Raw genomic sequence first — 23408 nt, 5'->3', positions numbered from 1 at the left:
CAAAAAAAACTTTGCCACAAGTAAACCGATCAGCATAAACATAAAGGAAGCTAGGAATGGGGGGAAAAAAAGATGCATCTTCTCACAATGTGTTTTTTTCAATATGACAACCTTAGAACCTCTCAGCTGCAGAGAAAGGCCGAGGTGATGCTTTGACAAGTGAAGCATTTGTTTTTCCCCTAACACAGGATTTGCAAGCCTTTTCAACTTTGACAGCTCGGCTCACCCCTCTCCGCCACGAAAAACGCTCCGAATCTATACGAACACCACAAACACGCAACAACCTCTTTAAAAGCGAAAAGGTGCTGCAATAACAATTATCCTCCATATACCCACCAGGACTCCACCTCTAAACGAGCTGAACAGCGTCTGTGGACAAAGCCCCACCATTTTGACACATTTGTTTTTATTTCGTTCCCTGGGAAAGAAAGCTTACCATATGGCCATCATTTGGAACAGATGGCATTTGCCCAATGGTGAAGCACACTGCCTATCACTGCAATTTAGAGCACTCCATTTCAGATCTGAAACTGCCATTTTGCTCAACAATTATTTGCCTGGGCAGCGACTACAGCTTGTAGAGTCACAGCAGTGCGAGTGGTAAAGATCGACCCAGGCTGTTGACCTGAGAGGTGCGAACTCGAGGCTGTTTGATGCAACGTGCTATTTCAGTGAGAATAAGAGCACGACAAAACAACTAAAAGGACAGTTCATGTAACAATGTAGTGTTAAAGAAAGTGCTCTTAGGCACTTGGTGAGAAAAGAACTTGGCAGCAAACGGCTGGAGTGACATGAAATACGTTCGAGTTTTTTTTTTTGTAGTTACTGCAAATTGCGGGTCCGCCATCAACCCGATCAGAATGGATTAATTCATACTCCATCTCATCTCCATCTCATCTCCCTCGCATACTCCATCATTAAGACAGGTAAATGTCAAATTGCATTTGCAACAAAATGCCACCGCATGTGAAGAAAAAAACGACAGTAGGAAGTACGTAGGTATAAAATTCTGAAAAACATGAGAGGAAAATATCTACGTTAAGATATTTAATTATCATTGTAACTGCAAAATCAATATTTTCATTCATTCATCCATCTTCTGGTCAGGGGTGCCGTGAATACGGAGCTTACCCCAGGAACATAGCGCGCATGCTCATTCATACCTGGGGCAATTCCAAGTACCGATCCACCTACTGGGATGTTTTTGTTTGTTTGTTTGTTTGTTTGTTTGGGGGGTGAAACCGTAGAACCCAGAGGAAACCCACGCAGACAATGAGAGAATTCTGCAACTCCATAAAATTACTAACCCAAGCTCAATCTCGAACCGGGGATCCTGAACTCTTTTTGAATTGTATTTACTTGAGTTTTTACATTAGCGAGTGCAAAATTTACTGCCATCAATCGCAGGCTGTTTTTTTCTTAAGCAGAAAGGACACCATAAAGAGCACTGTAAAATGTCATCACTAGTAATATGTCAAAAATGAAGGAATGCGACCAAGAATGCCCTTCTGCATAGAAGAAGTGGTGATACACTGGTTAACGGGTTTGCCCCATCATTGGGAATTCGCAAGCTCAAATCTCATAGTAGCTATCCATGGCGTAGTGGCTTGGCGGTTAATGCTCTGGGTTACTGATCGGAAGGGCGGGGGTTCAAGCCCCAGCACTGCCAGGCTGCCACTGTTGGACCTTTGAGCACCTTCTCTGCTCCAGGGGGCGCTGTATCATGGCTGACTCTGCACTCCGACCCCAGCTTCCTAACAGTTGGGATATGTAAAAAGAAAATAATTTCACTGTGCTGTTATGTATATGTGACTAGTAAAGACTCATTATTATCATTATAATTGACCCTACTCTCTGGGTGTTGAGGATGGACTTCCTGTCTCGGCTGTTGATTGGAGTAACAGCAGCCAATCACAAGCATCTCTTAGCATGAGCAACAGTTATAAACAATGCAGCGTCTAGTTTTATCCGTCTTAGACTAAACATACGTTAACCTCCCCATTTGGTATCTACGATACGACGTGGGAGAAGCAGTGTGGGAATTGGCAACAATTAGACTGGAAGGGGAAAAAGAAAAAAAAAAGTGTGGGCATCCCAGCTGAGAATGAAGCGAAGAGCATCCTTCCGTGTAAATCGAATACCGAAGTTAAATGTTCGTCTCAGCTATAAGCTGTCTATCAGGTTACAGTCATTGTGCCACTGATCCCCCTAACTCTGCCTACAGTCTGATGGGGTCATGTTGGAGTCTGAGAATTTGCTTTTTCTCTCTCGATCTCTCATTCTCTGTGTCAGCTGTGAGTCTGGGGAAGCAGAGACTCCATTAATCAGCTCGGCTCTGCTGAAAAGTTCCATTTGAGAATGATTTATGACACTGCCAGCAGAGACGGCCAAATGACAGGTGACAAAGAAGGACACCCACACCTGTGTAAATCTGCTGCGCTCTCTCTCTCTCTCTCTCTCTCGCTCTTCTTAATCTCCCATCTGGTTAGGTGTCGAACTCGAGCCGGCCCTGAAAGTTTCTCAGAATTAATGAAGTCATATCAAGCAAGACTTAACAACTTAGAATGTAAAAGTCCACCAGTGCCTGCTCCCTGGACTCCACGTTTTATATAGCCGAATATAAGGTCAGCTCTTAGAACGTATCAGCGCTTAGAAATTATCGGGAGAGCTAGACTGGACTGGCAGGTGTAGTAAATATGTAAGGCAAGGGACGGAGAGACAGCAAGAGAGGGAGAGCTGGAGAGATAATTGAACGAGCAGGCGCAAAGTACAAAGCTAATGCTGATGGTTGATAGTCTCTCGGGGCGGTACTGGGATACGTGGAAGCAATGTTTCATAAACTTGGCCTATTACACTCGAGACTTGAATGAAAGTGACAGGAATAGACACAGACTGGGACATTGGTCTGAAGACCTGTCCCTGTTATCACTCACTCCAGTCATATAGTTTTCATCGCATACATAATACACCCACAGTCCCGTGAGAGAGCTTCACAGATGAGAGAGCCTGTGCAGTTCTCCGCCAACTCAGACTTCTAACGTCCTTCAACAACCACAGGCACACAAGCGAGCAGCGGAGAAACAGGACACACTTCTCGGCTCGGGAAAAATCAGCCTCCCGTAATCCCAGTCATTCATTACTTGCTGTGAATAAAGAGGGCTCTAACGAGGCAAGTCACAGAGATTCGGACTCCTTTTTCTTCACGGGATTACACCATATTATATAATATTTACTGTCTCTCGCGTGTTTCTCCTCCTCCATCATTCCTCCTTCTTACATTCCCTTTTCTACCCACCTCTCCTTCTCTCTCTATCTCAAGAGGCCATGCCAGTCTGCACTCAAAGTTCAGTATTACCTATTCAGCACCATTCATGAATAATCCTGCAGTAATGCCTGGGAGACAGAGCCGAATGACAGTATCTGTTTTAAACACATGTGCAACAAAGTGGCACAAGGGCGAGCAGGGTGGAGAACTCTTGTGCACACACACACACGCACACACGCACGCACGCACACACATGCACACACATGCACACACCACCCTTATTAGGAACACCGTCCTTGGCAAGACAAGCTGCTTGCCCTTTGTTCGAAGGCGCATGTAAAAATGAGGGCGGTTTGAAATGGAGCCTGTGTAGCTGCTAGACAAGGTGTGAGAGGCCCTTATGGCAGCCTGATAGTCTTCAGCGTGACAGCTCAGAATAGAGGTCTGGAGAGACGGATGAGTCTCGGCTGCCTGGAGCGTCACCCCGTCCCATAAATATTTATACTCCGAACAAGCCGAGGATGCGGAGGAGGAAGAGAGCACAACCTCAATCAGGTTCCACCTGAAGCCGGGCCACCCGAACGTACACCGGCGACAGTAAATGACTTTAGTACCAGGGTGTATAACTTAAAACCCACGGGAAAGCACGCACCTGGGTAATGTACACGTCTCATCAAAGGCAGCACTTATAAGTAATGACGGTCTAACCTTGTCTCGTTCACCTTTACTGCCTCTTTCCCCTCTTTCTCCTCTCAGGCAACCTCTAACTCCATTTAGGGCGAAGACGCACTCCATCACTGAGAGAATGTGTATAGAGAAGGATGAACACATCGATCCCTCCTACTGTGGAAGATACACGGATATCTGGAGGATCTCCAAGCGGTTGGGGGGTTACAAGGCAAGCTGGCCACTGCACCAATGCCACAGGGCAGTTATTGAGCATGAGCACAATCATTTCACAATCAATCACTGATTCTGTGCAGCAGTGGGTTATTCAAAGGTTATACAGGCAAACTTTCGCCTTTTCTGAAGAGTTCACCAATCCAAAGAAGAACAGGTCATTTCGGAGAACGTGATCCAACTCACATAAAAAGCGTTTACATGCAAATAGAGGACCGGAATAAAAGACAAATATGCTGAGCCCCAGTCACTCGTGTCACATTTTTAAATGAAGGTTTTAGACTGAATGGAAGGTCCTTTGTATTTCTCTGGACTCGGGTCAGAGTTCGCGTCCGGGTTATTTGTTTTTTTATTCGTAGTTACCTGGTGGACGAGTAGGTTTAACACCTAGATAAAGATAATATAAACAAATTCCTACTGAACAAATGTTCTTATTTGGTATGGTTAAATGTAACACACGTCCCGGGGGTAATTACGCTGTAATTATAGCGCATGGTTCCGAATCTCTACATACAGTACATCAAGATCGAGGCCAACGCTAGAGCAATTTATACTACAGAGATTAATTAACGTGTATGGATTAGAGACGGATGACAAACACAAACATATGGAAATATACGATGAGAAAGGAGAAAAACACTGAAACTGAAAACTCAGTGGCGAAAATTGAACATGGTCTTCAAATAAACAGCGTTCTTTGCTAACAGTTCGCTAAGCTTCCTTTTCGACGATCATGGTTTATGAATGCACAGCCAGAGTTTTCGTTTACGCTCTGCAAGCTTACGTCCGCCATTCCGGCACAAACCTCATGGGGCGGGGCTTGACAGCGATTTTCTCTCATTGGCTAGTGAGATTTAGATCGACAGCTCCCTGATCAAGAAGTAGAGACTTCAGTGGAGGGAATTTTTGAGAGTGTTCTGGATGCGGTTCTCTGTATAGTTATAGTGTTTGTACTTTGTAGTGGAAATGACTTACGTACTTACTCAGTGTATTAGTTCATAATTAATATCTGAGGTTTGGGTAGTCTCATGCAACAATTTTTGTGACATGAGCTCTTAGCAGCGGCACGGAGTGTCGTCGTCGTCATCCTCCTCCTCCTCCTCTTCAGCTGGACACTCGAGCTGTCGATCCAAATCTCACTAGCCAATGAGAGTAAATCGCTGTCAAGCCCGCCCACATGAGATTCGTTACGGTATGGCGGAAGCGTAAACGAAAACTCTGGCCGCGCGTTCATAAACCATGATTAGCAAAAAGGAAGCTGTTAGCAAAGAATGCTGCTTATTTGAACACCATGTTCGATTTTTGCCACCGAGTTCACGGTTTTCAGTTTCAGTGTTTTTCTCCTTTCTCATTGTATATTTTTGCGTCTTGAAAAATTAAGTTCAATACTTTTAGCACCAATTTAATTCCAAAGAAACACTGATGAAGCAGTGCAAAATAAAAAGTGCAGTCTTTATATAGCTCTCCTGATAGCAGTGAAACATACCGACAGAAAATAAAGACCAACACCACATCACACAGCTAAAATATCTGCTAACAACATGTTGAGTTTTCTTGAGGCCCCAAGCATAGTGTGCTGCATCAAATATTGTAGAGAGAATAAGGACTCCGGGAATTCCTATCCTCTGTATATAATGGATTAAAGCACTTGACTAGCCGATTAGCTCGCCGGACATTATTCCATGACATTAGATACCACTTTTTAGCATAATCATAATCAGTTATGTTTCCAGGCAACCAAAACTTGGGACTGGGAAGCACACTGGAGCTTCCACTTACCCACTGGGCTAGCTAATGGAGTTATAATTACATTCTGCTTACACTTCGCTTGTTTCATGGGTCACTCTTGTTTCTTAACTAAACCTGGCCTACTTTGATTGACATTGAAACAGTGAACCACATTTACTCCCCACTAACAAAACAAAACAAAAAAACCCACCTCTTTAATAACTAGACATAACTCCAAGAATTTTTTTCTAACCAAACTCTGAAAAGGTTCGCTCTCCTCGATATCAGATTTAAAAAAAAAAAAAAAGACATTAACATACGATAAGTGTGAATCTGAGGTAATTCCAGCAAACGATTCATAAAAAAAGTTCATAAAAGTTGTGTCTGATTCCATTTGCTACATGGCCCTAGCAATAAGAAGCGCTGTAATTTCTTCTTGGAAGCCAAGGATAAGAAGGATATCGGATGATTTTATTTTTCACTCCCCGGTGAAAAACACACACCAGTAAGCAATCGGAAAGGATTCCCTAGGTCTAATGAAAACACACATTTACATTGACAAGAGGGATTCCTCCAGGTCCACACCACATTTAGATTTCTGAGAAACAGGAAGTGAGCGAGTGAGAGAGAGAGAGAGAGAGAGAACAAGAACTATTACCTGTTAGCCAGCAGATCTGTGAAGGTCACCTGACTCACTCTCTGATAGGCCGACAGCACTTGGGCCCAGTCCCACTCTCTCTTGCTCATAGCTGACTGTTGACAAATGAGCACGGAGTATTGTTAGTTATTAATCAACGTTAATACGATCACAAAATTACTGCTCCAGCTGGGCTGGACTAACTAAAGAGGAGGGGGTCCTGGACGAGGTCTCTCCGACAGTATCTATCTATCATGTCGGCACAAGAAGCTTTTTATTCCAATAAGACAGCAATTAATTTATAAATCCATTTGGTGAAGGATGTAGCCATCATTTATAAAAAGATAAATCAATTTTGGTAGAGGAGTCGTTATTCTTCTAACTGTTCTGTGTGGCAAGTTGCCCAGTGTTTTGTTTTTTTCCCCCCCGTTTGTGAGCGAGTATGTGTAGACTGGCCTTTTGTTAGCAAGGCAAATAAAAATCTGATTGCTTTGATTGCCTAAATGTCACTCTTAACTTCAGGCAGAGTTTTTATTGACGGAAAGAGAAGAACGCGCCGGCCCCTCCTCCTCCCCGACCGGTTGACTGATGGCTCGTCATTTGTGGGGGTTTTTGTGTGTTTTCTCCCCCCCACCCTTCCCTCCCCTCCATTTGATTTGATAAACCGCACAGCCACCTGAAGCCAAGGAAGCTTTTTAATCATCCTCTTAATAGGGTGCTTTATGCAAAGCAATGCAAACGCTTGTGATAAGCAGAAAAGGATTACGAGTGCTCCAGCTAGCACACAACAATGGGTGAAGTATTAGCCTTTGAGCTTAGGAAACACACAAAAAAAACTTCTTCAGCAACAAAATAGGAACAAAAGGTACAAAGTTCTCCTGAAGATTTCTTTCACTGATTGACCTTCAAATCTCACAAGTGCGGAATTTTCCCCGTCTTCAGCCCAAAGCCTACAGAAGTTCAATGCGACTGAGATATCTCGTAATTAAACCCAGCAAATATGACATTGTACACCAACAAGGGACATGGTTTTGTTATTTCTTTCTTTCGCAACCCCCTCATACTTCATGAGTTCACCTCTCAAGTGTTTTCAAACTTTCACCTTTTTTTTTTGAGAACCTTTTTTCAGCGTTTATTCTTTGTCTCCCCCCCTCCCCCGTTCGTGATAAAATATTGCAGTGGGACCATGCGACCTACAGAGAATCAGTGAGTTCATCCCAGAAAAGCACTTTAAAGTTCCTCTCTGGTGTTCACCTTGCCAGCTCTGCTCCTGTGGCCTTGAGGAAAAGCTCTCGCTTAAGCACGATGGGGGCGGGTGGGGGGGAGCGAAAAATAGTTCAGAGCATAAATGAACTGCTTTAAATAAAATTAGAAGGGAACGACATGCCATATGACATGTATCTGGGGGGGAAGAGGCTCCGCTGGCATTGTATTTGCATCGGAGTGAACTGTGCGGAGACGCTAAAATAAAAAATAAAAAAGTGACCAACCTGATCAAATTTAGCGTGGCCGATGCGGTCGAAGTGAAAGAGCGGGTCGAAGTAGGGCGGACTGTTTAGTGCATCGGCTGCTGAGGAGAACAGGACAGACGGTTGTCCCTCGGGAGATGATGTACTGTCTACAGCAGAAGCTAGCTTGGACCTTAACAAGCCCTGAAAAAAAAAATCAGACAAGAAAAAAGAGAGAAAGAGAGAGAGAGAGAGAGAGAGAGAGAGAATATGGTGGCGTGAGTTAAATAAAACCCTCTAAAAAAAGACAGCACGTGAGGTCTAAATGATTGAAAGGACAAAGATAGTAACGCTCATGCGAACCTGGATGAGTCTAGACGAACATTATTATTAGACTACATTTCACGAGCACCCATTAAAATGGTAAAATTAAGCAGGAATCTCCACAGGCCTATCGAACACACCAATGGACAAATGAGTACATCCCTACAATTATTCCATATCCAATTTTGGAAGTAATGGACATTTCTTTTTCTCTCTATTCCCTCAGTAATTGGCCCGACAATGGTAAAAATTAATCAGTCTTAATCCAGAATAGGATTTGAGGACAGAGATATGTATAGATGTGACACGATGAAGCATGCCACTTAAGACTAAACTTGAAATAAAACTTCAAGCACTTGAAGAAAAAAAAAAAAAATAGCGCAACGGTCAACCTGACGGACTCTGTGAGCGGTAGATACTCAGAGACAGAAGATATACAAGGCGAGACTCAGAAACGATCTAACTGGTTAATGCGAAACGATGCTCGTGTCAATAATGTGGCACAGCGACGGGTTTTTAGGAGAGTTAATATTCTCTGAGATGTCTGAATCTGTAGTAATAAAATAAATAAAGAGAAGAACTGAACTGCATGGGAAACTAACAAATGATCACTAACAAACTAACAAACAATCTTCGTTGCATTGATAAAATCACACACACACACGCACGCGCACACTTCAATTATCACGGTCATCACTAGTTTTACTGAATCATTAGAAGTGAAGTTTACAGGCTTTTCACACTTAAAGACAATGTACGGAATAAAACACCACGGGGTTTTCTGTTATCGGAAAATAGTCCTTTGTTTTATTGTTCTTACACCACAGAAATGAACCAATGTTACTTTTTTTTATTGAAAGAACAACGCTGTACATTTGATCTGATTATAGTTACATGTAATGCTATTCAGGAATGTTGTTTCCTGTTAGCACTCATATTATAGAAGCTATAACCCCTCTTTCTTGAAGTAAAGCTTGATGCCAATGGCATTAATAGGGATGCTTCTGCCACCAAAAAGCCTAGTCTTTCCATCCATCCATTCATTTTCCATACCATTTATCCTACACAGGGTCGCAGGGGAGCCTGGAGCCCATCCCAGAGAACTCGGGTCACGAGGCGGGGGACGCCCTGAACGAACCTGGACAATCGCACACACGTTCACACGCTACGGACAATTTAAAAATGCCAATCGGCCTACGACGCATGTCTTTGGACTGGGGGAGGAAACCGGAGTACCCAAAGGAGACCTCCGCAGCACGGGGAGAACACGTAAGCTCCATGCACACGGGGCTTAGGCGGGATTAGAACCCTTAACCCTGGAGGTGTGAGGCAAACTACTTCATACACTTGACCTTGCTGTTACCTTGACCCTGTTTGGATCATTTCCAAACTCTAATCAGTTCACCTGCTGGTTACGATGATATTCCATATAACTCCTACACATTCTCAACCACTCATTCTTGGATGCACAGATGATGGACAAACAAAAGGATGGAGAGGACAGACACGGATATGAAAACATAATGCATAGTGGCAGAGGCATAAAAATATGCAGCTTATCTTGCAAGAGAGAAAACAAAAAGTGCCTCCGTCCTAAAAAAAACCTTAAGGAATTTGAGCTTTATCTCTGACTTTTACACAGTGCTGACACTGGAGACTCCTTCCAAAAATTGTGAAGTCCCGGTGTAAGCTGTTACAATAGAAACGATAACGTGTTAGTATGAGGGCAGATAAACCTTGGCATATAAAGTCACATAGGTTGCTCCAAACCTCCAAAAGGCTGTGTGTGTGTGTATAAAGTTAAGTGTTAAACTCGTTTTGCCTGTGGACGCAGCGCTGCTTAATTGCTTGGTAAAAACCAGCGCGTGCCCACCTCATTGAGCTGGATGGTGTGATGGATCTGCCGCAGGTTCTGAATACCACCTGCTGCCTGGCACAGCTCCAGCAGCACAGCACACATTTTCTGCTCGGCCGGTTCACTGGGTCCACCTCTATCCTGCACCAGGCCACTCTCCACACGCTCGAATATGCTGAGAGAGAGAGAGACGGAGAGAGAGAGAGAGAGAGAGTTGGAGAGAGATCCACGTAAACAGTCTCTGCTTATATAGCATGAGGAACATGAGCTGACAAATAGCTATCAGATGGGCATTGCGAGGACAATTTAGCAGTGTAACCAACGCTGAAACGTTGGCGTGTTGCCCATAACACTTTTTTTTTTTCCTTCTTCTCTTCATTTGACTAAAAAACACAAAAAGGCAACAATGCTCAAAGCTACACTATTTGTCCCATAAACCTTAAGGTCCACAGCACCTCTCCACACGTCTCACCTCACGTCAAGCTGAAAAAACGGACACCTTCCTCCCACACCTGCTGTCACTGTTTTTCTCTCACTTCCTCCCCCTTTTTTTTTTTTAAAGCAGTCAGGCGGCGAGACCGTGAGTGCTGGCTGTCAGGCGGCCGTTAGTGGCGCTGACATTGAGGAGAAGCTGCCGAGGCCCTGAGCAGGCCACGTGTCAGCACCTGGGCCCGCATCCTTCCCTGTCCATCAGTGTGCAGGTGAAGCAAATGATTGGATCCAGTCAGCGGCTTGATTAATGAGAGGCTCGGCGGATCCGGGACAAGCTATCAATCACGTCATTAGAGCCAATGTGCCCTGAAAGAGGCAGGACACCCCCGCCGCCGACCGAACCCACTGCATTCATCTTCATCTGTGTATGCACGCCGTCAAGCGCTGCCAGGGTCACCATGATGGAGAGCAATCATCTTCTCCTCTACAAATTACTTTGCAAAGACAAGAGACTGCGGAGGGGTGTGTGTGTGTGTGTATGTCAGTGTGTGTTGACAAGTAAGAGAGGGGGGGAGGTTTTTTAGGGAACGCGCACTCCGCCGCTGCACTGTACGCTGATTGTTTACAACACAAACAGTGCTGGAAAGTGAAGGTTATTTTAATGAATAGTAATGGATCTCTTGACTGTCTGAGACAGGTGATACATAATCACTCTTCTCGGCTTTTTTCTATCATGCCCCTTTCTGCCCTCTCTTTTTTCCCTGTCATTTATGGAAAAGCATTTCCTGGAATACTAGCTTGCTCTTTTTTTTTTCTTTTTTTTTAATGTATATATTTCTTATATGACATGAAATCATTTTTAAGTAAGGCTAATTATATAATAAGTTCGCTAGTTTGTGGTAGAAGTTGTAGGTGATTGCGTAAAAAAAAAAAAAAAAAGACTGACAAAATGGGCGGTGATGTCATTTCTCCAAAAACATCAAGCTCGCCTCTTCTCCGAAGTGATGTCGGTAGGGTCACCGTTGACGTTCGATGCGGTATTAAATCCATAATCAAACGGGATGCAATTTCCCTGAATGTAAACTGCTCATTGATTAAACGACTGAACTTTGAAAATCTCAGAAGAGCAAAAGTCAAGATACGAAGTCTAGTTTGAAATTAAACATTAACATATTGGCGCATACATGAGAGCCAGAATGAGAGCCGTTTTGTTTTTTTCCCCCCCGATGGTATCTTTTCAATTGCATTAAGTTAATCTGTTTTACTGCAAACAAATTGAAATCCCTAGAGCTGCATTTTCAATCGTATAACATGAAGCTTTTACTGTAAATGATTAACAAATCGCTCCGTTTCAGACGAGCGCTGAGAGCTCACCTCTCACTGCAGAGCTTGTGTGCCTTCTGCAGCTGCATGGAGCTCCATTTAGGCCTTTTCTCCTCCAGACCCTGCAGGATCTTATGCACGCTGGCTTTGGGCTTGCCCTTCTCCAGACCCAGGATCACCTGCAGGCACTCAGACAGCAGTGCCAAACGCTCTTTGACCCCTCGCTCCAAGGGCTCAGTAGACACCAGCTCCAGGGTCTCGCCGTTCTCCAGGCCCTGGCACAGGAAACTGATCAGCGCTCGGATAAGCAGACCCGTGGGCCTCAGCTGTCTGGTGCTCTGGCACTTGTACTTCTCAGCCATGTGAAAGAGGAAGCGGGCAGGCAGGGGGACGGAGGCCACACAGGACGGGAGGTGGGTGAAGATGAAGGAGAGAGCCTGAATGGTCAAAGTAATGCCGACTGTAAAAGATGGGGGAAAGAGAGTGATGTTTATGAAGCGGTTATAATAAAAAAATAATCTTGACCTTATTCTGAATAAGACAATATTGTGATTAAGGTGTTTACATGAGTCGCTTTTAGAATATTCCTTTCATGTTCCTGTTTTACATGTGATAGAACACAGATCGATTACCGACACACGTCATTACGTCCCCGCGCCACGCCGTCCGACGTTCCCTCCAGAATTTCACGTATCGACATACAGTTCGTCCTCGTTATGGAACTCTATACAGTTTTTGGTGTTTCATTTTCAATTTTACGAACGCTTCAAGTGCAGTTAATTATTTGTCGTGTTATACCTGCGAATAGACGACTGCTTGAAGCCATGGGCTGCGTCCCAAACCGCATACTTACCTACTATATAGTTTATAAAGATACATGTATTTTACCTACTATATAGGAGGTAAGTACGCGGTTTGGGACGCAGCCGTGCTCTCTTGTTTGCCGTCAAGCGGTTTGAGCACTGCCGTGTGTGTACGTGTCCTGTCGCAAAATGCGGTGAAAAATCCCACATGATGTTAATAGTGTGATTAAGGTGAGTACATGTCTGTAATACACGTCGATAATGCGACTAAAACAGGAATACTCCACACGTCTTAATTCTATTTGTGTTTACTCCGAGTATGACTTTAGTCAGATTAAGGTGATCAATAATCGCTGTTTACATGCTAGTCTTTTAATCAGAGTATCGTCTTAATCAGGTTAATATCTGATTATTGTTGTCCATGTAAACGTACTGATAGTGCAGTCTAATTAACAGTAATTTAATTGTGATGACAAAACTAAGACGTAATTGAAACCCCAAACACATTCATTAATATGTTCGTCCATTCGTTGATCTTCAGTAACTGCTCTGTCCTGGTCGTGGTGCATGTCGAGAAAACTAGGTAAGAGGCAGGAATACACTCTAAATGAAACACCAGACTATCGCAGAGCACCATTCAGACACACACTATTGGCATGTTCTTGGGAGGTGGGAGGACACTGGACAACCCAGAGGATTCCCACATGCACAGGAACAGGCAGTAACTCGAGATCAGGATTGAACCAGGAACTCTGGAGTTCCTTCCCTCTCAGCCATGTCTGGTGGAATCGTTTTTGAATTTCACGAACAGGTTTATTCGTTTTGAGTTTAAAGATATATTCAACGAGTTGCATTTAGATTACGAGATTTATACTGTACATGAAAATATATGGAAAAACATAACGCAATAGCAGATAGAACGAGATACGAGACTACTAACGCATTTCCTTTGGTTCTGAATTCTTGAGATCTCAGCGTTGAACGAAACGATCGCGCTCGCTCGTTTCACCGTATAAGGACAGGACGTTTATTCCGTTTCAAGATGGTCCTTTTATTCCTGAATCCGATTTTCACTCTCTGGTCGATTTCAGACTTTACTCACTCTTGCTGCTGTCTTTCGTCGTGGCCTCCTCAGGCGTATAGTTCCACTCTTTAGGGATCTTGGCCTGTACACTTTCAGGAAGGTTTTGTCTGAGCAGTGGGCCAGGACGTTCCTCACACGCCTGCATCATGCTCACTAAGTGTCGTAACAAGCTGCTGATGGGTTTGCAGATGACGTCTCTGAGACACTTAAACAGCACAGGCTCTACTTTGGCTGAATCTGTTCAAATACAAGTTCGGTTAGTTACACGGTAAAATCTGATCTATTCACTAACGGTTTGTTCGGATCATTTCATCTGACTTTAGTTAAATGACACGGTTAACTGTACATTCCACTACAGCATAAGCAACTACAACGTATTCAAATGAATCAAACCCATGATTTTCCATAAACCTTTAAGTGAACTCAACAAACCAGGTGTCACTGAGTACATAATGAATATATCCCGTCATATAATGCTGTGGCTAAATTCGCAACCAAGAAATCAGGTTCTGACCAAAATGACCAAGATTCTTCCTCCCAATAAATATACTTTGACATTTTTTATTTTTTTATTTTTTACAAAACAATGTGGAAACGTTTTCCTTTCAGTCACTTTGTAACCTTGCCTTGGCGTCTGACTGCAAAGATCACACGAGGTAAGGAGCCAGTTTAAAAAGCGGCGCAGCAAACACAGTCAGTCTGCCTAAAGATTTCCCAAAACCGCTAGTTAAGTGTGCTTTGCTCATGATTTGATCACGTTTTCGGATAGGTATTCGCTATAGCGACACGGGCATAAGCCTAATCAATTCAGTTTATAATCCGATAGTAGCTGTCAAAATGTCAGCAACGCTTCTGCCAATCACATCGTCATCAAAACAGAGAAGAGTACTTACACACTCTGTACAAACGACAGCAGGGGGGGGGCAGATTTCAAATGTTTAAATGCCACGAGGGACCGACGAGACAAGAGACTGATGTGCATGATGCTGATCATCGAAGTAAGAACTCATTTCCCATTGCAAAACTTTTGGGAGTAACCAGATTAAAAAGTGCTAGAACTTTTAGGATACGAGCCAAATATCATAATAGATAGCAGAAAATGTTACGATTTCCCAGGCAGCCACACAAACACGGTGTCAGCGGCGACAGACACGCATGCCTCCAAAACGTGAAATATTAAATAAAAATCAGTAAGACGCTTCTGTTTAGCCGTTTCCTTCTGATCAGGAAAGGAGGGGTCCCAACATACACAAAGATGTCAAGCTAAATTAACAAAGACTCAAAAAAACGAAGGCAATATCCTCGCTGGCGTTTCTGACAAGTCCAATTATGTCACTTACTAAATGGCATGCAGACAAATCCTAGCACTAAGCAAAGCTCATCATAGACGCCTTTGTTCTAGCGCTGGATTTCATTGGTCCTCTTGAAGTGGGCCCAATCAGCAATTAAGCCAATTACGCCTCCAGGAACATTCAGTTACACATAAAAAGCAGGGTGCACTCACAACACACACTCCTTCTCCCTCTCCTAGCATACCCCCCTCTCATTTGTCTAATTTATGCAACAATAATTACCCCTCGCATGTAATAAAAACACAAAAAAAAACGAGTGCTCCGGCTCGGCAGGAGTCCGGATTAAACCCCCAAATCAAAGGCTGTTCCAAAAGCAAAGTGTCAGGCCGTAATTGCAGTCTCTGTGTCAGTATGCTAAATCAACGTGCTAACCATTAGCACAACAGGGAATATACGTGTAGCAGCTTTTGTCGAAATGGGGACAAAGAGACAAGGTTAAAATGGAAATGGCAATAAATAAGCAATCATAGGGAGAGTTGAAGGTTTAATTATGGCTTTGATTTATGAGGAGCCTCTCCTGTCCATGCATGTTACCAACTAGCCTGCTGGTCAGATTTAATACTCGGGTAATTAGGGACACAGCAGACTGGACGAGGCGTGAATAAGACTTAAAGCGTGGACTTTGTACAGTAGCTCCACTTTATTGTGCGGAGGAGAAGAGATGCTGCTTTTTTTTTTTATATATACCTGCTAAACTGCAAAAGTGGTCCCAAAGGTGTCTTCTGTCCAGGTAGCCCTCAAGCACAAGCGCTAGAGCCCTGGGGACATTGTTTAGGGAGGACAGGATGGCAAAAATAGCTTCCACAAACTCAGCAGCAGCTTCCTGAGCCTCAAGGGACACTTCAACCTTACTGTCCAAACACAGATCTGAAAACAGAGAAGCCAAGTAACCAGTTAACAGCATACACTACCGTTTCCTCATGGGTTTTGGTGATGGCGTGGGGATGATACAGAGACGGCAGTGTACGGAAATATAAACACGGTGAAAGATTGTGCTTTATTAACACAGTATGAAGATGATTCTGTTACATATAGGACTGAACTACATAGTAAATTGTTGCAGAACCGCTGAGCGAAAGTACATTTACATTACCCTGTGGACTTTCAGAGAGCACAATGGAAGAAAGAGGAGAGAAAAAAACCCACCCTACTCTTCATTATGGTATCTGAGAATTTTAATAAATTGCCGGTACACACTTCAAGGCCGTGTATATCGAAAGCTTGGAGCACATGTAACAAAAGGCTCCGTAGGAATTGTGGGTAGCCCATCTGATTTTGTAGATAAACATTGTCTGAACAAGGACAGCAGAGAAAAGGGGTTTGATTTGACAGAATGTCCTTGTACAAAGTCCTGTCAGTCCAACAGGCCTGGAGACAGCAGCAGAAAGATCGAGCCTTACGCCTTGCTTCAGCCAATGTCGTTCTCCCTTGTAGGCGATGACAGGCATTTGAAAAGGGGTGTGAATGAAACGCAGCACATACTCAGCATCTTTCAGAGGTTTGCACTGTTTGCACCCTTTGACAAATGTTAGCCTGCTTTGAAATGACATGCCTAAATTACCTACATTACCTGCTACCTAAATTACCTGCCACATTAAAGAATTTACTTTGCACAGCTGGTTATATATTTCACAGCTTAATAGAAGCTGATAAAGAACAGAAGGAAATTGATCATGCTTTTCTTCCTCTGTGGTAAATCAAATCAAATAATAATAAAAAATAAACATCATAGAATATATGACATTTTACCTGTGGCTACATAAGACCTACAGAAGTCATTTCTAAACCATTTAGAAAGGCTAAGTCAAGAAGAAAGGCAATAGGTGTTAACTCTCAAAGACTAGATACGTCAGTCTAACATAAGCACTTAATTAAGTGACATTTTTGTTGACATAATTGACATAACTCATTAATGTTTGGAATTTGGGATCAGAGCAAAGGGTCAGTCATGATACAGCGCCCCTGGAGCTAAGAGGGTTAAGGGCCTTGTTCAAGGGCCCATCAGTGGCAGCTTGGCATTGCTGGGGCTTGAACCTTCCAATCATTAACCCAGAGCCTGGGAGTGCTGGGGCCTGAACCCCCGACCTTCCGATCAGCAACCCAGAGCCTGGCAGTGCTGGGGCCTGAACCCCCGACCTTCCGAACAGCAACCCAGAGCCTGGCAGTGCTGGGGCCTGAACCCCCGACCTTCCGAACAGTAACCCAGAGCCTGGCAGTGCTGGGGCCTGAACCCCCGACCTTCCGAACAGTAACAGTAACAGAGCCTGACAGTGCTGGAGCTTGGACCCCCAACCTTCCGATCAGCAACCTAGACCTTCCGATCAGTGCTGGGGCCTGAACCCCCGACCTTCCGATCAGTCACCCAGAGCCTGGGAGTGCAGGGGCCTGAACCCCGACCTTCCGATCAGCAACCCAGAGCCTTAACCGCCAAGCCACCACTGCCACCCATAACATTAACGCTTCATGAGAACTGACTTTATGGTTCAGTGTACAGTACTTCTGATATTACAGAGTAACTGCTCATGAAGTTACACAAGGATCTGATTAAAGTGATTTGAAAAACTGCATGAATGCGCGCACTTCAAAAAGATGCTCTGTAGTGTCTTATGAACTCGCACTTGAAACACACGAGAACATGAAAATCTGCATTATAACACTGTTGCATAATGAAGCGTTTAATACTGATAGACATTAATGAAACTATTGTACAAGAAAGATGTTATTAATACGTGTTTGTGTCCAATGCTGCACCTTCGAGACATGGGAAGTATTTCTTAAACAGAAGGTGCGTGGGCTAGTACCTCAGGGCTGCTGTATGGCATGTTAGCAAAACGCTCCTTTTATGACGATACAGTAAACTCGGGTTCTTTGGATTTTTTTTAAAAAGTAGATTTAAACTTCCACAATGTTCATAAAGCCATGCAGGCCTGATGCGTCACCAGATACAAAGTACAAGAGCTAGAGAGCATTGCTCAGAAGGGGCTTAATTGGAGCCAGACATGGTCAACATTCCCTTGAAGGATCTAAAGCAAGGGTGGGCTTCGGATAGTGCTAACCACGCAGGGAGATGGTGACTCCAAGGTAACAAGACCAAAGCAGAACTGTACATAGTGGATGACCAGGCCACTGTGTTTCTTCTTAATTAGCCGTGCCGCAGCTGTGGCGCCGTGATTTACGGCTGTGTGATTCTCGCACCGCAGCACTAACGCAGGAGTCCTCAGCGCACCGCCTGGTTATTAATGAGGTCTCTATAATGTGAATTAATGCGAACGCACAAAACAGTCTTTAAAGGTTACACTTCTGCGAGTGGAGGGAAAAGGAGAGGCAAATCTTGAAAGGTCATTCACTTTGCTCCCCCACGCCAAAATGAGTGTTTATTACAGAGTGTTATTGATTCAGTGATGATGAGGAGGGTGATAAGGGCGATGATGATGGGTGTGTAAAGCTGTGTACTCACAAAACGAGCACTCAAAGACCTCCTTGGCTTAAAGAGCCCAATTCCATCAGCATAGTGATTGCACTCTGAATGACAGATGGATTGTGGGTAGGATAATAATTTATGGCTTACTTGCATTCAAATTAGTCAAGCATGTAAAGCACATACGACACCAAAGCTTTGGTATAACCGACTGGCTTTTAGGCCCACAGATCAGTTTACAGTGTTGTTGAGCTAGCTAGCTTTCGGCTGCTTATTTAATACCTCATTTGCTTCAGTGCTTCATTTTATAGAGTGATAACAGCTAACTAAGAAGCAAGCTGACTACAGTAGTTTTCATGTTTAGCCACTTCAGTGCCAACCTTTTGTGTGATTCTAGCAAAAGAACTCTATTTAATGTCTTCTTTTATGCCGCTGTTAGGTTGTTAGCTCAAGTAGTATGCTTTGCTAGCATAACAGCATCTCATTTCAATGCTAGCTAGCTTATGTCCCTTTTGTGTGTGTGCGTGTGTGTGTGTGCTTATTTCAATTTGGCAAATGAGTAAGACAGCCACGTGATACGGTCACCTTTGTGTAAGCTACAAATTTTAATCACAATTGGGATTTCAAGGGTTATTCTTACAAACAAGGTGCCTTAGTATTTATAGTGTCTATCAAAATATTTAGACATTTAAAAAGATTAGTTCTAGAAGTCCAATAAATTTTTTTATACATCTGATATCACGCAACAAGGGTTACTATCAATCACTGTCAACTAGTAAAGTCAAACTATTGTTTGTATCGTAGTTTTCTCAAAGTAATATGATATTATATCATATTATATATTTATTTCTGTTCCAGTTATGGCCACAATATTAGTCATAAGGACTTAACTAATATGACTGTTTAGAGCTTCACATGTCCTTTTCATGCTGAGACAAGATAACTATGTTTTCAGTATTGGCACCAAATATCAGGAACGGCCCTCAGAATATGAATTACTAGTCTACTGCGGTCTTCACAGGGAGTCTGATTCCGAAATGACTCCTAAATCCTGATATAGTGCACTTTATATGGCAAGAAATAATTGCTTTAACACCTTTTACAGTAAACTATTGATCAAACAGGAAGCTATATAAGAACCATATGATAGCATGGGTGTGAAAAAGTGTATTCCTCTTTCCCCTGTCAACTAAAGCGATGCTAGACTAGGCAGAATAGGGAGGTTAGCTCACTTGTCTCAGTGTACTTTGATGTTACATAAGAAACCGTTCTAAAAGATGTGTTGGCTGGTTTTGCAATGGTGGGGGGGTTAACTCGTACAGGAATGGGAGATCAGCAGGCGCAGTAGGAGGCAGTCACGGTGCAGTATAGCCTGCAGGAGCAGTGCCGGAGAGAAGCCAGGTCCTGAGCTCACTATGTTCAGCAGCCACAGAGCCGAGCTTTCACTTTCCACCTCGCCCCTGTAATAACAGCGAGACAGAAACTAATCAGTATAGCCATCAGGCAACAGACATTCTGGATCTCTCTCTCTCTCTCTCTCTCTCTCTCCCTCCCTCTCTCTCTCTCTCACACACACACACACACACACACACACACACACACACACACACACACACACACACATGCTTTTATCTTGTTACACTAAATACAGAATGTACTCTAACTCAGCCCCAGGCCTTTCTTTAAATGTCTAATTCTGCCGGCTCGTCTCTAATACATTTGCTCGTTAAAGCTGTGAATCTGGAAACAAGGGGGGCAGAGAGTGTTTGACAGTATGTTGTACATTTAAAGAGAATCCAAATGAAGTTTTAGAAGAAATGCACAAGCTTATTATTATTATTATTATTATTATTATTATTATTATTATTATTATTATTATTATCCATCCATCTAACTTCTATACCACTTATCCTACTGGATATTATTATTATTATTATTATTATTATCCATCCATCTTCTATACCACTTATCCTACTGGATATTATTATTATTATTATTATTATTATTATTATTATCCATCCATCTTCTATACCACTTATCCTACTGGATATTATTATTATTATTATTATTATTATTATTATTATTATCCATCCATCTTCTATACCACTTATCCTACTGGATATTATTATTATTATTATTATTATTGTTATTATTATTATTTTCCATCCATCTTCTATACCACTTATCCAACTGGTTATTATTATTATTATTATTATTATTATCCATCCATCTTCTATACCACTTATCCTACTGGATATTATTATTATTATTATTATTATTATTATTATTATTATTATTTTCCATCCATCTTCTATACCACTTATCCAACTGGTTATTACTATTTTTATTACTATTATTACTAAGAAAAAAAAAGCTTTTTTTCCTTCTTAATTACCAGCAAGTGGATGGAGGATACACGTGATGGACTGAACTAGAGCAGAGCTGCTGAATCACTAACATGAGGACAACATGGTGCAGCCTGCTGCCAGAGAGATGAACGCTGCACTTCAGTCCAGTGCAAGCGATTTATGGTGTCACGAGGCTGCAAATCCAGCAGATATAGTCCAACAGTTACAATAAATCTGAGAGCTGCACTACAGGGTCAGGTTTCTCTCTCTCACACTCACACACACATCCCAAAACACTAAGTCAGAAACTTTCTACGTGTCACAACATGGTTTGATTTATCGATATTCTCCTTACTCTTTTATTATTATTTTATTAAATAATCAAAACAGGCTGTTCACCGGAGGGAAAGTTTGATTTGAGTTGCCCTGCCGAACCCCCCTCCCTCTCCCCACGCCCCCCCTACCCCATTGTAGGGCCTCTGAGAGGCTTGAACATATAGAGGCACGCAAAAACCTGACAAGGTAATAAAACTAAACTAATTTCAGTCCTTCAGGCCAATGGGAGCAGGGCTTGTGGGTGATTTGTGTGATCACAACGCTGAATGATATCACACGGGTGCAGGGTTGAGAGTGTTCGTGGAGGGTGATGTCAGACAACCTGACATTCGACCCAGTTTCTCAGGCCTCCTACGGCTCGGATTCAGGCTTTCACACCCCAAGTGAAAAAGCACAGTGCACATCAGCATAAAGAGCATGACCAACAGTGGCATCGGCATCTGGTCTGAATTAGCACAGTAAAGCCAGGGGGCCTGCTCGCAGGAGTAATGCACCATTTGTGTGTGTGTGTGTGTGTGTGTGTGTGTGTGTGTGTGTGTGTGTGTAAACCACTTTTCTCTGTGCAAGCTGCAAAAGCAAATCAAATGACACACATCACGTCGAATCATTATGTTCACCAGGACGGCTATAATCACTTTTATTTAATTACGATTATAGAGTTTAAATAAATTTGTCTTTCATCAAAACACTCATTCGATTGGCTGAAAATTCAAATTTGCACCGAATACAAAGTCCTGCTACATGTTTAATGTTTGAAATCAGAAGTTCCTGCACATCTTGCTGATATCCTGAAGCAGTACAGCCCATGAGCATGAGCACATTGCTTTAGCTGAGTCTACGAATACTCCCGAGAATCACTCACAGCTCCGCTCGTCGTAACCGTTTTCTTTTAGATCACTTCTAATCACTGGAAGGCTCTTCCAGAAGGCGAGCTTTACACCCGGATTAAAATATACATAAGAACGGACCTGTTTATCGTGCATGATGATACCAGCGCTTCTTCCAGCAGTTCTAGTCATTTCTCTATACAGTATCGCATTCATAAAAAAGAAGACCTCTCTTTGTAGACGTACAACACTTTGAGATTTCAGACCCCAAAACAAACGAGTGCTAGTTGAATTACAACATTTTAATTCCTTATAGTATCCATAGTATCCAATACCTTAGCAGATCCAGCGGGAAGAGTGTAGGGTTGAAGATATTTAGCCAAAAGGCAGTATGGTTAGTGTGTGCGTCTGCCGGAGTGCCGGATGATTCTTCACTAAAACCATTCCGAAAAGCTCTAGATAACAAATCGGAAAGAACAAAACAGAACCCAGTGTCATAGTTTACATACAAAGATACGCACTTAAAATCAATCGTTAGAAATAAACATTTCTACAGCGATGACTAAAGCACTGTAGAACATAGTATATACTTATTTGCATGAGGTTCTACTTGAGATCGCCTCATCATAATACGGTGCATTATGTTAATATACTGTAGAGTAACGGCATGTCTCTGGTACCTGTAGAGCTCTTCTAGAGGGGCAGTGAGGATGACGAGGACATTCAGGAGCTGATTACACAGGCTGTGGATGACGGACACCCAGGTTCTAGAGGTTTCTGAAGGCAGCTCCGGTCTGACAAGTTCCTCCGTGCTGTTATACACAGACCACATCAGATGCTCCACACACAGCAGGATGGCGGTGATGTCCAATCTGAGGCAGGAGAGGATGGACACTGGGTGGACACTTGAGTTTTTAGTGTTGAGTTAGTGTACAAGCTTCTACTGGCTCACTAGATAGCTGTGTGTGTGTCCCAAATCGCACAACATGCCCGTAATTAGTATGCCATCGTTTGATAGGTCATAGAACGTACTGGAAGGTTTGAGACGTACGTATAGCATTGGCAAATCAAAGTGAGGATGTAACGGTATCTTTCAAGTGACGTTGGTGTAATTTCTGATTTCGCATGAAACGGCGTGTAGTAGGGAGGAGACTCAACACTTGGGACCGATTGTATTCTTCCTCCATGTTGGTAAAACACCTTATTATCTTAAAACCTACAAAATGGAGACAATAAACCCACGGTAATAATTCTTGCTCAAGAATTAAAAGACATTTCCCAAATGTATTTGATATATTTCCATATTGATATTAATACATTTCATATGT

At 42.9% G+C, this 23408-nt stretch overlaps 1 protein-coding gene across 6 annotated transcripts in view; it reads right to left on the bottom strand.

Annotated features, from left to right (window-relative positions):
• kiaa0825 (KIAA0825 ortholog) overlaps positions 1–23408 on the bottom strand; it is a 137889-nt gene that overhangs the window by 62761 nt on the left and 51720 nt on the right. For 5 of the 6 annotated variants that reach the window (XM_053653983.1, XM_053653985.1, XM_053653984.1 and 2 more), the window contains 9 exons: positions 22761–22952; positions 22416–22535; positions 19890–20029; positions 15839–16018; positions 13818–14036; positions 11964–12372; positions 10176–10332; positions 8021–8182; positions 6552–6646 (listed from right to left, as the gene is read on the bottom strand). In XM_053653983.1, the coding sequence (XP_053509958.1) occupies positions 6552–6646; positions 8021–8182; positions 10176–10332; positions 11964–12372; positions 13818–14036; positions 15839–16018; positions 19890–20029; positions 22416–22535; positions 22761–22952 (1674 nt within the window). The remainder of the gene's footprint in view (positions 1–6551; positions 6647–8020; positions 8183–10175; positions 10333–11963; positions 12373–13817; positions 14037–15838; positions 16019–19889; positions 20030–22415; positions 22536–22760; positions 22953–23408) is intronic. The other variant, XM_053653989.1, reaches the window with a different exon arrangement.

This window comes from Ictalurus furcatus, chromosome 22, assembly GCF_023375685.1.
Source record: "Ictalurus furcatus strain D&B chromosome 22, Billie_1.0, whole genome shotgun sequence".
Lineage (NCBI taxonomy): Eukaryota > Metazoa > Chordata > Actinopteri > Siluriformes > Ictaluridae > Ictalurus > Ictalurus furcatus.
The sequence above is the reverse complement of the archived record's forward strand: the minus strand, read 5'-3'. Positions and strand labels throughout refer to the sequence as shown.